General features: G+C 40.0%; 1 protein-coding gene across 2 annotated transcripts; it reads left to right on the top strand.

The window, feature by feature from the left end:
- The first annotated feature begins 3,450 nt into the window (after positions 1 to 3,450).
- On the top strand, positions 3,451 to 5,078 carry LOC124156879. 2 transcript variants are annotated; one of them, XM_046531368.1, is made up of 4 exons: positions 3,451 to 3,573; positions 3,951 to 4,031; positions 4,118 to 4,341; positions 4,426 to 5,078. In XM_046531368.1, exons 1-4 carry the CDS (start codon positions 3,468 to 3,470, stop codon positions 4,654 to 4,656), a joined length of 642 nt encoding a protein of 213 aa, XP_046387324.1. In that variant the 5' UTR covers positions 3,451 to 3,467; the 3' UTR covers positions 4,657 to 5,078. The 2 variants fall into 2 exon arrangements, with proteins under 2 accessions (XP_046387324.1, XP_046387325.1); XM_046531369.1 differs by having other exon boundaries at positions 3,954 to 4,031.
- The last annotated feature ends 7,461 nt before the right edge of the window (positions 5,079 to 12,539 follow it).

Raw genomic sequence — 12,539 nt, forward strand, 5'->3', positions numbered from 1 at the left:
TTTTAGATGACTCTTAAACCCATCAAAATCAGCTCTTTTAAAAATGAAAACTTTACGCTCTTTTTTAAAGTTTAGAGCGGTATTTAGAGAAAACTTTGCAGTTACTACCCTGTGGTCACTAATTCCTTCGACAGTGCCAACGTTTACTACCTGATGTGGTATATTTGTCGCTAATAAATCAAGAATATTTTCTCCTCTGTTTGGTGCGGATGCTATTTGAAACAATGAATTAGATGTAAATGTGTGTAATAAAGCCTCGCAGATCACTTTATCCCTCCCACCAGGAATGAAGCTATAAGTCTCCCAATCTATAGAAGGTACGTTGAAATCTCCACCTACAATCAAGTTTCTTTCAGGATACTTGGATGCTACGCTGTTTATTTGATTTTGAAAATCCAACATTGACGTTATATCTGAGTTAGGTGGTCTGTAATACGAACATAATAAAATAGTTTTGAATTTTGGACATTTAATTAAACACCACACAGATTCAACGCCGGTCTCAGTTACGGTTATCGCTTGGCTGACGATTGAATTCTTTACAGCTATAAAAACTCCGCCCCCAACTCGATTAATTCTATCTTTCCGATAAACAGTGAACGATTTTGGGAAGATCTCATTGTCTGAATCATCATCTGTTAGCCAACTTTCTGTTCCAAAAATGACGTTACACTTCGTACTATGAATTAAATGGTGGAATTCGGGAATCTTATTTCTTAAACTACGGCAATTAACCACAGCCACGATTAAAACTTCGGAAGCAGTATTATTGCGATTCGGGAATAATTCTGATTTGCTTTTGTCGAATAGACTATTCACAGGCTCTATACCGCTGATAAATGGAAATGCATGTCTTATTGTCTCACTATCAATATGAATTGAGACTTGACTGCCTTTGAACGTATTGCTCGACTGACGCTTTTCGTGCTTAAATGTTATACCTGAAACGCTGATTTTTCTTTCTACTACTCTATTCTCATTTCTGGAAGAATTTTTGTCTGTGAAAAGTTTTGAACTTACCCCTTTATTTTTCAACCCACTACTATATCTACACTCTGCCCTGCTCTCTACTCTAAAAAAGACCTACAGTGCTCAAATATGCTACTCGCTACACGACTAGCCGACTCGGCCGTGTAATGGACTCCCGAACGGTTCAGAGGGATCCGACACGATCGGATTGCCGGCCTAAGGTCCACGAAGGAGGCTCCGATGTCCGTGCAGAAACGACGCAGCCTCTGGTTTATGCCTTCCACTCGGCTCCAAACCAGAGAGCCACGATCGATCCTCGGGACAAGACTGCAAATTGAAAGCTCTATGCCGACCCCAATGGTCCCACCCACCCGCTTCACTTCGGCATTCAGATCCCGGAGGGAATCTAGAATTTCCTCAGATCCACGGAAGGTGGCATCATTGACGCCGACATGAGCCACAACCCGCAGTCTGGAGCACTTCGTGCCCCGTACCGCCGCACCAACCGCCTGCGTCACCTGAACGGTACGGTAGCTTACGGTTTTTTACGGTAGCTTATTCCTCTTATGAGTTTATAATTTCAAACAGCATGATACATTGCGATATTTTATGGATGAAACTATAGGATGTAGAATACGATAATTCTGCTTACTTTGCTAGTCTTATGATGCGATTGAAAAGGAAACAGGGACATTCCGGAAGAGTATACAACGTAATCTGATGGCTAATAACGATATTTTTATTGTAACTCATAAGAATTTGATGCGGAAAGGCGATATCACGACCCGGTTCCTGCTTGTTATTCCCTAGCATACGTCTACGTTGGGAACTTCGTGACGTCACGCCCGCACGGAGTTTCAGCTGAGACCACCTCCTATTATACGCACCTTGGGTGCGAGGAGTGTCTCCGCCGGTGACGAACGAGAGAGAGAGAAAGAGAGAGCCAAGTCGCTCCGTCGATCCGGCCCGCACGAGACGAGAGGAAGTGGGGGAGGGCGAAGGCAGCGCCGCTCGGGTCGTAACTCAGACAAAACGAGAGCGTTTGGCGCAAAACCGAACACTTACTCTATGGTATAACGTATTCAGGGAAGTGGACCCCATCCTAAATTAAACCGTAGAAAACCCACCTTGCTTTTCTAGGGTTTAATTTAAGGGTTTCCTAAGCCTTCACCTGGAATCGGAAACCAGAACCCTTCAATCAGCAGCCTAGTGCTCTACCCACTACCATACTTCCTGAGTAATAATTACTGCTAAGGGCTCTCGTTAATATGAACAACCTTATTACAAAGTTCTCGTATTTACGAAGCAAAGCATCGGCCCCGAAGAAAAGGCTAATCCATTCTTAATTGAAAGGGAAGCTATTACAAAATGTTCGTTATTATGCAATTACAAACCTCAGTCCCAGTCCCAGCAATTACAAAAAGAACTTAATTATGATGTTCCATGGATAAGCAATGGCATTTAGGAGGGTATATACTACGTTTCGTTATAATCATTGCGTTACATTTAAGTTCTCCTCGTTCACTGTGCCCAAGAGCGTCAGTTATGGTCCTTTCTTGAGTAGGAGATACTTCAATATCCTTCGAGATTGATTACGGAGATAGCTTTGTATCTGTAGCTTTGATAACTCTGAGATAGCCGTGAGGATGAAAAGCAGTGAGGATGCCTGTTGTTCCAGCTAAAGTAATGATTTTACGTTCGTGCTAAGTACACCTAACTTCTTTTAAATGAGCAATTATGTTGATTTCAGTTTTTGCTTAGCGAAAATCGGAGCAATGGTAAAAGAGGATGCGATGCGAAGTGCAACGGAGCAGAACAAAGTTAACCACTCATATTATAGGTTATATTAAAACTGCTTCAAAATAGATTTGTCCAAAACAATTTTTTTTTGAATTTTGATAATTAATATGTGTTAGTTTTCGTTGAATTTCTTATTTGGATTATTTCTTTATCTTTATCTTTATTCATCCACGGCGAGGATTGGCCCTCGCGGATGTTGTTTACAACACATTTATAAAAACATTCGATACAACGAAACATACAAAACATGTACATTGGATCAAAACATTAGAAACACATACATTACAAAGATTACATTTAAAATAAAAGAGAAGAAAAGTCCAGCTCAAAATACTCATGAATTGAGTACAGTGGATAATTGCACAGCCTCATGTATATTATCCATTTTTTCTTCATATCTTATACAATTTCCAGTAGTCAATGTGCCGTTTAAGCCAGTGATTTTAGCCTACTCAAGACTCTGAAGTTATTCTGCTGTGCGACTATACCCAGTAAACACGAATAGCTGCAGCAGCGCTGCACAGGGGTTTCACAGCTGCAAGTTCGTTTCCGTTTCAATGAAGCGCGGTAACAGCGCTTGTGCAGCGCTCTTTCGCAGCGCGCTGGCGAAACATGCAATTGCAGCGCATCAACAGCGCATGCGCAAAGCATGCCTGCAGCACGCTGCTGGAACGCTGCTAATGCGAGTTTGTGCAACAATGCAACAATCCTCCGCTACGCGATTGTTTACCAGGGTGCTTGGGAAGTTTACTGAGAGCGGCCAACGTTGTGGAACTGTTGATCGTCCTTGGGGATTCTTATTAGGTAAGAATTTATCATCTTCTTTTAAAATGTATAATTTTAGTTAATTTAAATTCAATTCTCCTTGAAATTAGGTAGAATTGGCATTCTAGCATGGCGAATATAAACACATTTTAAGACTTTGTGTTTTTGTTTACATACGTGGTCGTAGTTATGTTCGGAACCATTGGATATAAGCTTTTAAATATAGATTATATAGGTTTCCATTAATAGTGAAATAGGAAATGTATAACGCATGTCAGAGGAAAAGTTCGCAGCTCAAAATTTTTTAGTTAGCCAACCTTTTTAGTAAAATATTAAAAAGATTGTCTAACGAGATGGGCTGACGCGATGATGTATTATGCAGTACACGAGTTAAAATTAATGGACATTTCTCAAAGCAGGAAAACAACTAGATCCGCAAGCACCTGGTGGGAAAGAAAGAGAGACTAAGCGGCCGGCAACAGCAGAAGAGTTGCATGGTAATATTTTTATCATGTATTTATTTATTTAAGTACTGACATAAAGGTCACTTTGTAAACTAACCTTTCCACATTTAAAATTTTAGGGTTCATGCAAGCTCAGGAGAAGATATGGGAAAAGAGATACAGGAGATTGGATGGGAAGATGAGCATGGCTTTAAGCATGCTCACAGAATTAAAGAAAGAGTCCAAGCCTGTAGTGAATGAAGAGAGCATTTCCGTCAACCGGAAATTCCCTCTTAAAACTTTGGATGATGTAGAGGAGCTTGAGAGGGAACTGTCAGAGGATGTATCTCTCCACAATAATTTGGTAAGGCCTCAATCATTTGTGTTTAATTCTTTTATGATAATTTCAACCAGAATTCCATTGATTACATAATATTTTTCTTTACAGGTTACTCAACTTGCTCGCATTTGTGGTTATGAGGAGCAACCCTCAGTATACAAAATTCTATATTTTGTATTCACTGACGAAGCAGCGAAGCACTTCTGCCTCACCGGAAAGTCTGGAGTTGAGGGGATGAAGAAGAAAAAGTTTATGGGAACGAAAATATGCAGTGTCATTATGGGTGAGTGTCTTCGTGTATTACGTCTATCATTAATCAGTACTCTAATGTATACTTAAAACAGAGTAATCGTTAATAAAATCATTTATTGCAAACCTGTGTTTTCAATTAATTCTTGCTGCCCCTCACATACTTAAGTAGTACTTGAAGATTGCTATTATCGGCGCAAAAATGGTAGAATGCTGAACGTTAAGCATTTGTATAAATTCTGCCGAAGCTCGACAGTCGTGTCAAATATCGTTCAACTCATTGTTTATTTGACTACAACGATGGATCATTAGTACAACGATATCTGAAACGACCCTGTGGAGCTTCGGCAGAATTTCATACAAATGCCTAAAGTTCAGCGTTCTACCTTTTTTTGCGGCGATAGTAGTGGCACATTAGGAATGTATTTTCAGCGATTCGGACATGCGTTTGAAGCGATCGTGGCACATTAGCGCAGCGCTCCTGGCATGCTTCTGCAGCGCTTATGACATGCTTGTGCAGCGCTTATGACATGCTTGTGCAGCGCTTATGACATGCTTGTGCAGCGCTTATGACATGCAAAAAAGGGAAGTTTGGGAGTGCTGGACGCGCTGCAGCAGCGCCTTCGCCGCAGCTGCAGCGCTGCCGCGAAGCGCATCTGATGCGCATCTGCAGCATTTTGTGTTTACTGGGTAAGTATGGGAGATTAGCCCTTGGCCTGCAGGAGTTCAGGATTATAGCTGCCAGCCAGTGCAGAATAGACCCCCTGTGCAGAAGGCACCCCAGCAGTGTCTCGTGTTTGGCTCAAGCGTGGTGCCTGCTCTCTAAACCAACATTGTCTCTACTCGTTTCGTTTTGGTGCCAGTTTATATACCGCCACCGTACTCTGACATCGCTTTTGCACCCATAGTGCTTATAGTCTTTTGCCCCAACAGGAATGTGCTTGTATCCCTCTCACTCCCCCAACCAATCGCAGAAGAGTGGCATGCAAAAGTGTGGAGGAGTCTTCAATCTCTCTTTGACTTTGGTACAGTGAACATCGGCCTTCAGCGCACAGTGTTTTCAAATTGCTGATGGCTGTCGCAGTTCGTTCTGCCTCGCATGCATTTATTTCCAGGCACTGGCAATGCTGGGGGCCACATAGAGGAGAATGGTGAGGTGTAGGGGGCAGTGCCTCTGATTGGCTGCCAGCTCTCTACCATCCAGCCACCAAAAGTTTTGGGAAAAAGGGTATAGTCGCCAGGCCATCGTTAACTCGGTGGTCCATCGCAAACCACGACCTTGAAAAGGGAGACCGTCCTTCTGCCGAGGTATACGGCTCATTTAGCAAATTCCCATTACTACTTGAAAGATGAGTTATCAGGGTAATAGATATTGGACATAATATAATTGTGTCTTTAGTGCCCTCCACAACTTCTTCATGGCAACAATGCACCTTTTCACTGCCATTACAATGGCAGTAATGAGGTAGTTAAATCAAAAATTTCATTTGTCTTCCATGGCCTCTCAGAGCCGCTGGTATCAATACAACCCTCATCCTGCAGTTGAAGTGGGCACCTTGTGACCTGAAAAGAAATGTTATTGTTAGCTGGATAATGAAATATTACACATTCACCTGTAGTCAATCACCATTACTTTTTATGGCCTATGGTAAACCATATTCAGTTTTTCAGAAAGGCACCCACCCCCTCAAACATTATGTCCACCCTACAGCCCATAAAATAATTGCAGAGGGATATAAGTGGGTAAACAATTTTTATCATTAATATGATGACGGTCTTCGTGAGTCATCATATCAATAAGTAGTTTGACTAAAGAAATTGTAATATTCAGTCAGTTGAACTAGTGTGTAGCACCTGAAGTAAGTTTATGATTCCAGAATAAGATATAACTTTTTTCATTGTAACTTGCTGTTGGGGTTACCCAAACCTAAAGTCGAGTCCGGTTGTCGTCACATCTGAAGTGGGCTTGGTGGAATTTAGGGTTTACATGACTGATAATATCAAGTATGTATATATTTGAAATAGGGTAGATTTCTGGGTTCTGTCCTCATGGTCATTTTGATTGCAACGTTTGAATTACTGTGCTGTAGGCATCCTCAAGCCAAGCTGAAGGGGAGAGCGCTTCAAGAATGTCGGATATGTACATGTTTATGACAGACTGAGGGCGACGCACACTCATTGCTGATCAGTCTATGCTAAGTATGGGAAGGGGAGGTCTTTATGAGGTCCACAAACACGTGCTTCCAAGTACTGGAGAGGGTGTAGCCGTCTTCCCGATTCATGTGGTATAGCCTTTTGGTTATCGTTACTGCTTCTCTGATTTTTCTTGGGAAATATTGTTTGCTTTGGCCGTGATTTTTGTTTTATTAGAGTTGATTTTTTAACCTGGCTCTGAAGAGATATGTTGAGCAGTTGCTCATTTCTCTTCTTGTATATTCTTCTATGCTTTTTATTCTGCATTGTATGGTCCTTTAGGTTTTTCCTATCTATGATTTCCCACAGCTGCATTGGACCTTGTATATGCCATTGTGAATCTCAGGTGGTAGGGAATCTTTCGCTAGCCTGAGTAAACTGGCTATTTTATTTCCACACCCATAACTGGTTTGAATATGTTTAGCAAGGTCTTGTGATATCCTCCGCTGTGATTCCACTGACAAATGGGATGAAAGCACGATACACTGGATCAGGATTCTTGTCCATAGGAGATGGATTCGTCAAGCAAGAGTACCCTCTTCAGGACCAAAGACCTTATACATCTATTCTTCTCTAGGGACTTCAGAACATATTTTTCTTATGTTGGCAGCGATTCTTCGTCGGAGATGGATGAAGCACAATGGGAAAGGCTGCTTATTACAGAATTCTTCTGCTTCAGGTGGTAGTTCCACAAGTGAGTAATTGACGGAGATAACCTGCCATTGTTTGTAATGGCTGCAATTTCTTTCCTGTATTTCTATCAATTATTGGCAACGATTGAATTTCATGCCTGAGAAGAAATTGAACTGACACTTAACAAAATTTACCTCATGAATTGGAGCATGATGAGTCATAAAAATCCCTAAAGTATACCTCTGCACATACAGCTGAGTCTACAAATTTATATATAGCCATCTAGGCATTTTCCTTTGATGAAACCATATTGTGAGCTGGAAATGATTTGAAACCTCTGTAAATGCATAATCAGTTATTTTTTGGTACGTAACTCTTTTGAGAAAAGGGAAAGGGCAGATATTGGTCTGTAATTATTCATACCAAATTTGTTACCTCCCTCAAGATTGGCCCAACCTTTGCTATTTTTTAATAAGTCCAGACGTTAGAGAGGCATTTTCCATGTGAGCAAGTAGGTGTAAGTTAATGGTACCTTTCACAATGGAACATGGAATGCCATCAGTTCCTGCTGAGTTTTTACTAGTAATTCTATTTAGAATCCTATGGACCTCTCTTTCATCAGTTGGATATAGAAAAATTGTGTTATTTGAAGTGTTTGGTATGCATCTATCAGTCTTAGCATTCAGTGATTTAGTAGAGAGCTGTCTAATAGTTTCAGTGAAATGGTTATTGAAGCAGTTAGTAATTTCCACAGGGTCTGTGACCTCATACCCTTGAAAGGAGACTGAATTGATGATATAAGTGTTGACTGAGCATTTTTCATTATATTTCGGGCAGTTTTGATGGATCAATAGGTCAATATTAAAGCTACTCTTTGCTTCAGTTATCATTTTTGCATACTGCTTTTTGCTCTTATTTTAGGAGACCTTGCTACTGGGGTATTTGTTGATTCCATATCATTTTAAAGAAATTTTATTCCGTGTGACAAATAAATTATTTCAGGGTTGACCCATTTTTTTTCATATTACATACAGGCTTGTTTAAAAAGCTTAACCCTTTCGCGCCGGACCTTTGTTGAGGGAAATTCTTCCTCAGTACGAGTCTCTTGAAAGCTTTCTTTATTCCCCTGTACGAAGCTTTTCCGCGTCGACTGAAGGCAGTGGTTCCCTCCCTAACCATTTTTGGACCCAACTCAGCGGGGCGCCGATCCCTTTCCTTGGCCTCTGTCCCAGACCCTAGAAGGATTAAAAGCCCCTTCCTAGCGCGAGTCCGCGGTCAACTGGCTAAAATATTAATGCAAGCAAATATATGCAAATATTTGTTGCTCGCATCGATTTTTTTACATTCAAAACGAATTGTGTTTTTTTCTGAGCGTGCAGAAATTTTAAACGAAGTTCTAACGTTGATATAGATGGATTTAGTATATTTACAAGTTGATCTATAACCCTGTTGATATTAACGTTAGAATTTTGTTTGAAATTTCCTTGTGGTCAGCAAAAAAAGGAGAATTCATTTATAGCATTGGATTTCAAAAGTAAGCAACAAATATTTTTCGGAAAACACACTGCAAATAACAGTAGTTGACCTCGTGGAGAGGATAGGAAAGGGTCGTCCTGAGCGGCCGAAGAAGGGACTGGGCTCGCGCTAAGGCGGATCTCGAAGGGCGACGGCAACCGTGGGTCTATTGTGTCCACCATGGTCACTTTTTTCGACCTGTGCCGCACAGGTGTGGCATTCGTTGGTTAGGGAAGGAAAATTCACGCCGCACAGGTGTGGCATTCGTTGTATATGGAAGAAAATCCTCGCCGCACAGGTGCGGCATTCGGCACGAAAGGGTTAAGAGGGATGCAGACATCAAATGGTGTAAAAAATATTTTTAAAGTTCTCAAATTTTATATCAACTGATTCTGCTTCATACATTCTCTCCCAAGATTGTCTTTCAAGGGTATGACTAAATTCTTATTTATAGTTAAGAGAGTTACTTAGCTTCCATATGGAATGGTGAATGAAAGGGTCAATTAAGAAGACCTCTAATTTTATATCTTGGACAGGGTGGTCATAGAAGTAATAATTAATTACTGATTCTTTCAAAAAAGGAAAACTTGTAAATATATTTTCTATAATGATACTTGAGCTGGCAGTAACTCTTGTAGGTTTAGCGGTGGTAGGTACAAGTGGTGGATGTTACTGAAAATTCCACAAGGATTAGCATCAAAAGACTTTTATTGTTATAAGGAAATAATTTATTTTATAATTACTCTCCATCATGGAAATTGTTTTCCTGAATAACTTTATTCAGGTACGTTAATTTTGAACATATCATACCTGGTTGAATGGATTTTCCCATTACTAGTTTGTCTCTTGCTAAGAGCCAGTGCCAGTAGTCTTCCATATACATAGTATGTTCAGTGTATGCTATTGACGGGCAGTAAATGTTGCTTTAAAGTGACTATGTTTGCCAGCTGAATAGATTCTGTCGTGTAAATATATTATCTATAGATATTATGCTGGAGCAAGAAAAACTTATCATAGTGGAGTTCTTCTAGGAAGTTCTTTCTAGGGCAGGTTAAGTTGGAGGGATTTACATTGAAGGGTTAAGAATTTTTTCAATGATGTAGAGATGAACATTACTCATGCTTTTTAAACATTAATATTTCTAGCCTCACTTGGAAAATGTGATATATTTTCACTCATCATCATTGGTCAACAATCCTAGGATTGGTTTGACGCAGCTCTCCACTCTATTCTCCTATCAGCTAATCTTTTCACACCTACGTATTTCGTCTCTTTCACATCTCTCTTTACTTGTTCCATATATTTTGTTTGAGGTCTTCCTTTTCCATTCTTGCCTTCTACATGCCCTTCGACGATTGTCTTCATCAGGCCATCATGTCTCAAGATGTGGCCTATAAGGTTGTTCCGTCTTCTTATTAAGGTTTTCATGAGGTTTCTCTTCTCTCCTACTCTTCTTAGGACTTCCTCGTTACTAACTAGGTCGATCCATTTGATTTTCATCATTCTTCTGTAGCACCACATTTTGAAGGCCTCTATCCTTGCTTTCTCCTTGCTGCGGAAGTGAATTAAAGACATTAGATTGCCAACTGTGATTAATCTTGTATTGACAGTTCAGTACTTTCCTAGGTTGGAGGAGAGCATCTGACCCCTCATATGTGTTTTTTCCCTTCATCATAATAAACAACTTGTCTTGAAGATCTTGATTTAAGATTCATTTATATGGCCATTAAGTTTAAAAACTACTTACAGGAATGGATTTATGGAAGTAGGGATCACAGGGGTCGTGACCTCTCCCAAATTTTATCCAAAATTTTTTAATTTTATTAGTTCAATAGTTTTTGTATCCTTATAAAGAAGTAAAGGGAGTGTATATGTAAATGCATGGCTACAAGTCCCAAACGTGAGAGAAGTTTAAGCTGTATTCATCGTAGAGCTCTTAAAGAAATTTTACACGGTAGAACTTCTGGGGGGTATTCCATATTCCACAGACCCAGGTCATGAACCCTCCCCCCAAATTCAATGTTGAATCCATCCCTGAGTCAATACACACAAAGACCCTGGCAAATCTCACTCTTCCAGTGCTGATGCTTGCAAACTGAATAGTCTATACACAGTTTTAAGACCTGTTAACACGACTCATGAACCAGTACGAGTTGATGTCTGCATGCATGAACTACTTTGGTGGACCATAACGAAAAATTTTTGGTTGCTGGAACTGAATCAGAACAGGTTCTACTTTCTGTACATGCATAAATTTTCATAAGTCAGTTGGTGACGTGGTGCATTTTTGCATTTATTCACACATTCGTACATGTAGGCATTAACTTGTGTGGGTTGATTTGCCATGTAACCAAGCCAGGGCCGGCCCTAGCAGGTGCGGGGATAGGGGAACCTTCAGTGCGGGGCCCTTCACTTAAAATATTAAACTCTATACCCCATCTACAAACTCGAGCATTTTGAATCCATCTTCCAATCAATTTCTGTGAGTAGATGTGATGCAACAATGTCTTTGGAAAACCCTTCATTCAAACCTACACTAAGCTCAAGTTCAAGTTGTTCACTCTTTGCTTTCAGTTCTCTCACTCGATGTTATCAGTACTCACACGACACAGTACTGTACTGACAAACGAAATTGCACAATAAAAATTACTGCATTATTATTCCTTTTTCATAATATTATTTTTGTCTAGCACGGTCTTAACAATACAGTAATAGTTGAAATTGCGTTTTCAAAACTATAGTATATTTTAAATTTTTTTTCACGAACGCGGGGCCCCCCAAAGCCCGGGGCGGTCGCCCCGGTTGCCCCGCCCTAAGGCCGGCCCTGAACCAAGCCTTAATATTGGTTGGGCAAGGATTTATTTTAACTGGATGACTATGATATCATATTGATCAGATATTCTGTGCTAATGATATTGTCTTGATTGAATGTGGTTGAGTGAATCACGTGATATGTTTAATCCTCATTCATGAATAGCGATGAACTTCTAAAATTAGGCATCACTTTGATCGTGAGTTAGAAAAATATTCCCTAGACTGATTTGCATTCGAAGCTTGAAGGTTCGTGTGTAGGAAGCAGGAAGCTTTTACTAAGCCTTACAAAATAATCCTAATATTTTTAGGAGTAGATGGGGTTAGATATCAAAGGAAAGAACTTAACAAACTTTTTGTTACATTGGATTATTTTGATTCATCGCTGTGTTAATTGGGTGTAATCATTTCGGCTATCTACTCTATCTCTATGGAATGAGGACTTATTATCAACTGGTTTACTGGATGTATTACGTTTACAATATCGTGCATGAAATTTTATTTTAGAAGAGTGAACGGTTTGACTAAAAGTCGCATGAACTAAAGCGCGATTGCCGGTACAGCAATCGAATATTGAAAATATATAGTTTTTACTGTCTCCATTTACGATACATTTGTGTGAGCAAGGTTTTTCGACGTATCTAACAGCTCTACCTCAAGTTTTAAAGCAGATTTCGGTAGGGCATGAACTGCCCTGTCACTTCTCCACTTTAGTAATTTCTCATCGATTGTTTCATAAGTAGTTTATAGAAACTTAAAATGGTACTGGCACTCAAATAGATGAAAATTTAGAATTATGATTTATTCCTCTTGCAATTAGT

The sequence above is a fragment of the Ischnura elegans genome, chromosome 4 (genome assembly GCF_921293095.1).
Source record: "Ischnura elegans chromosome 4, ioIscEleg1.1, whole genome shotgun sequence".
Lineage (NCBI taxonomy): Eukaryota > Metazoa > Arthropoda > Insecta > Odonata > Coenagrionidae > Ischnura > Ischnura elegans.

Excerpts from the sequence above, each read along its gene's own strand:
- LOC124156879 (XM_046531368.1), top strand. The coding sequence starts at position 3,468 with ATGCAACAATCCTCCGCTACGCGATTGTTTACCAGGGTGCTTGGGAAG. Across the intron at positions 4,032-4,117 it reads AACAGCAGAAGAGTTGCATG|GGTTCATGCAAGCTCAGGAG; the intron begins GTAATATTTTTA and ends TTAAAATTTTAG. Across the intron at positions 4,342-4,425 it reads TATCTCTCCACAATAATTTG|GTTACTCAACTTGCTCGCAT; the intron begins GTAAGGCCTCAA and ends TTTTCTTTACAG.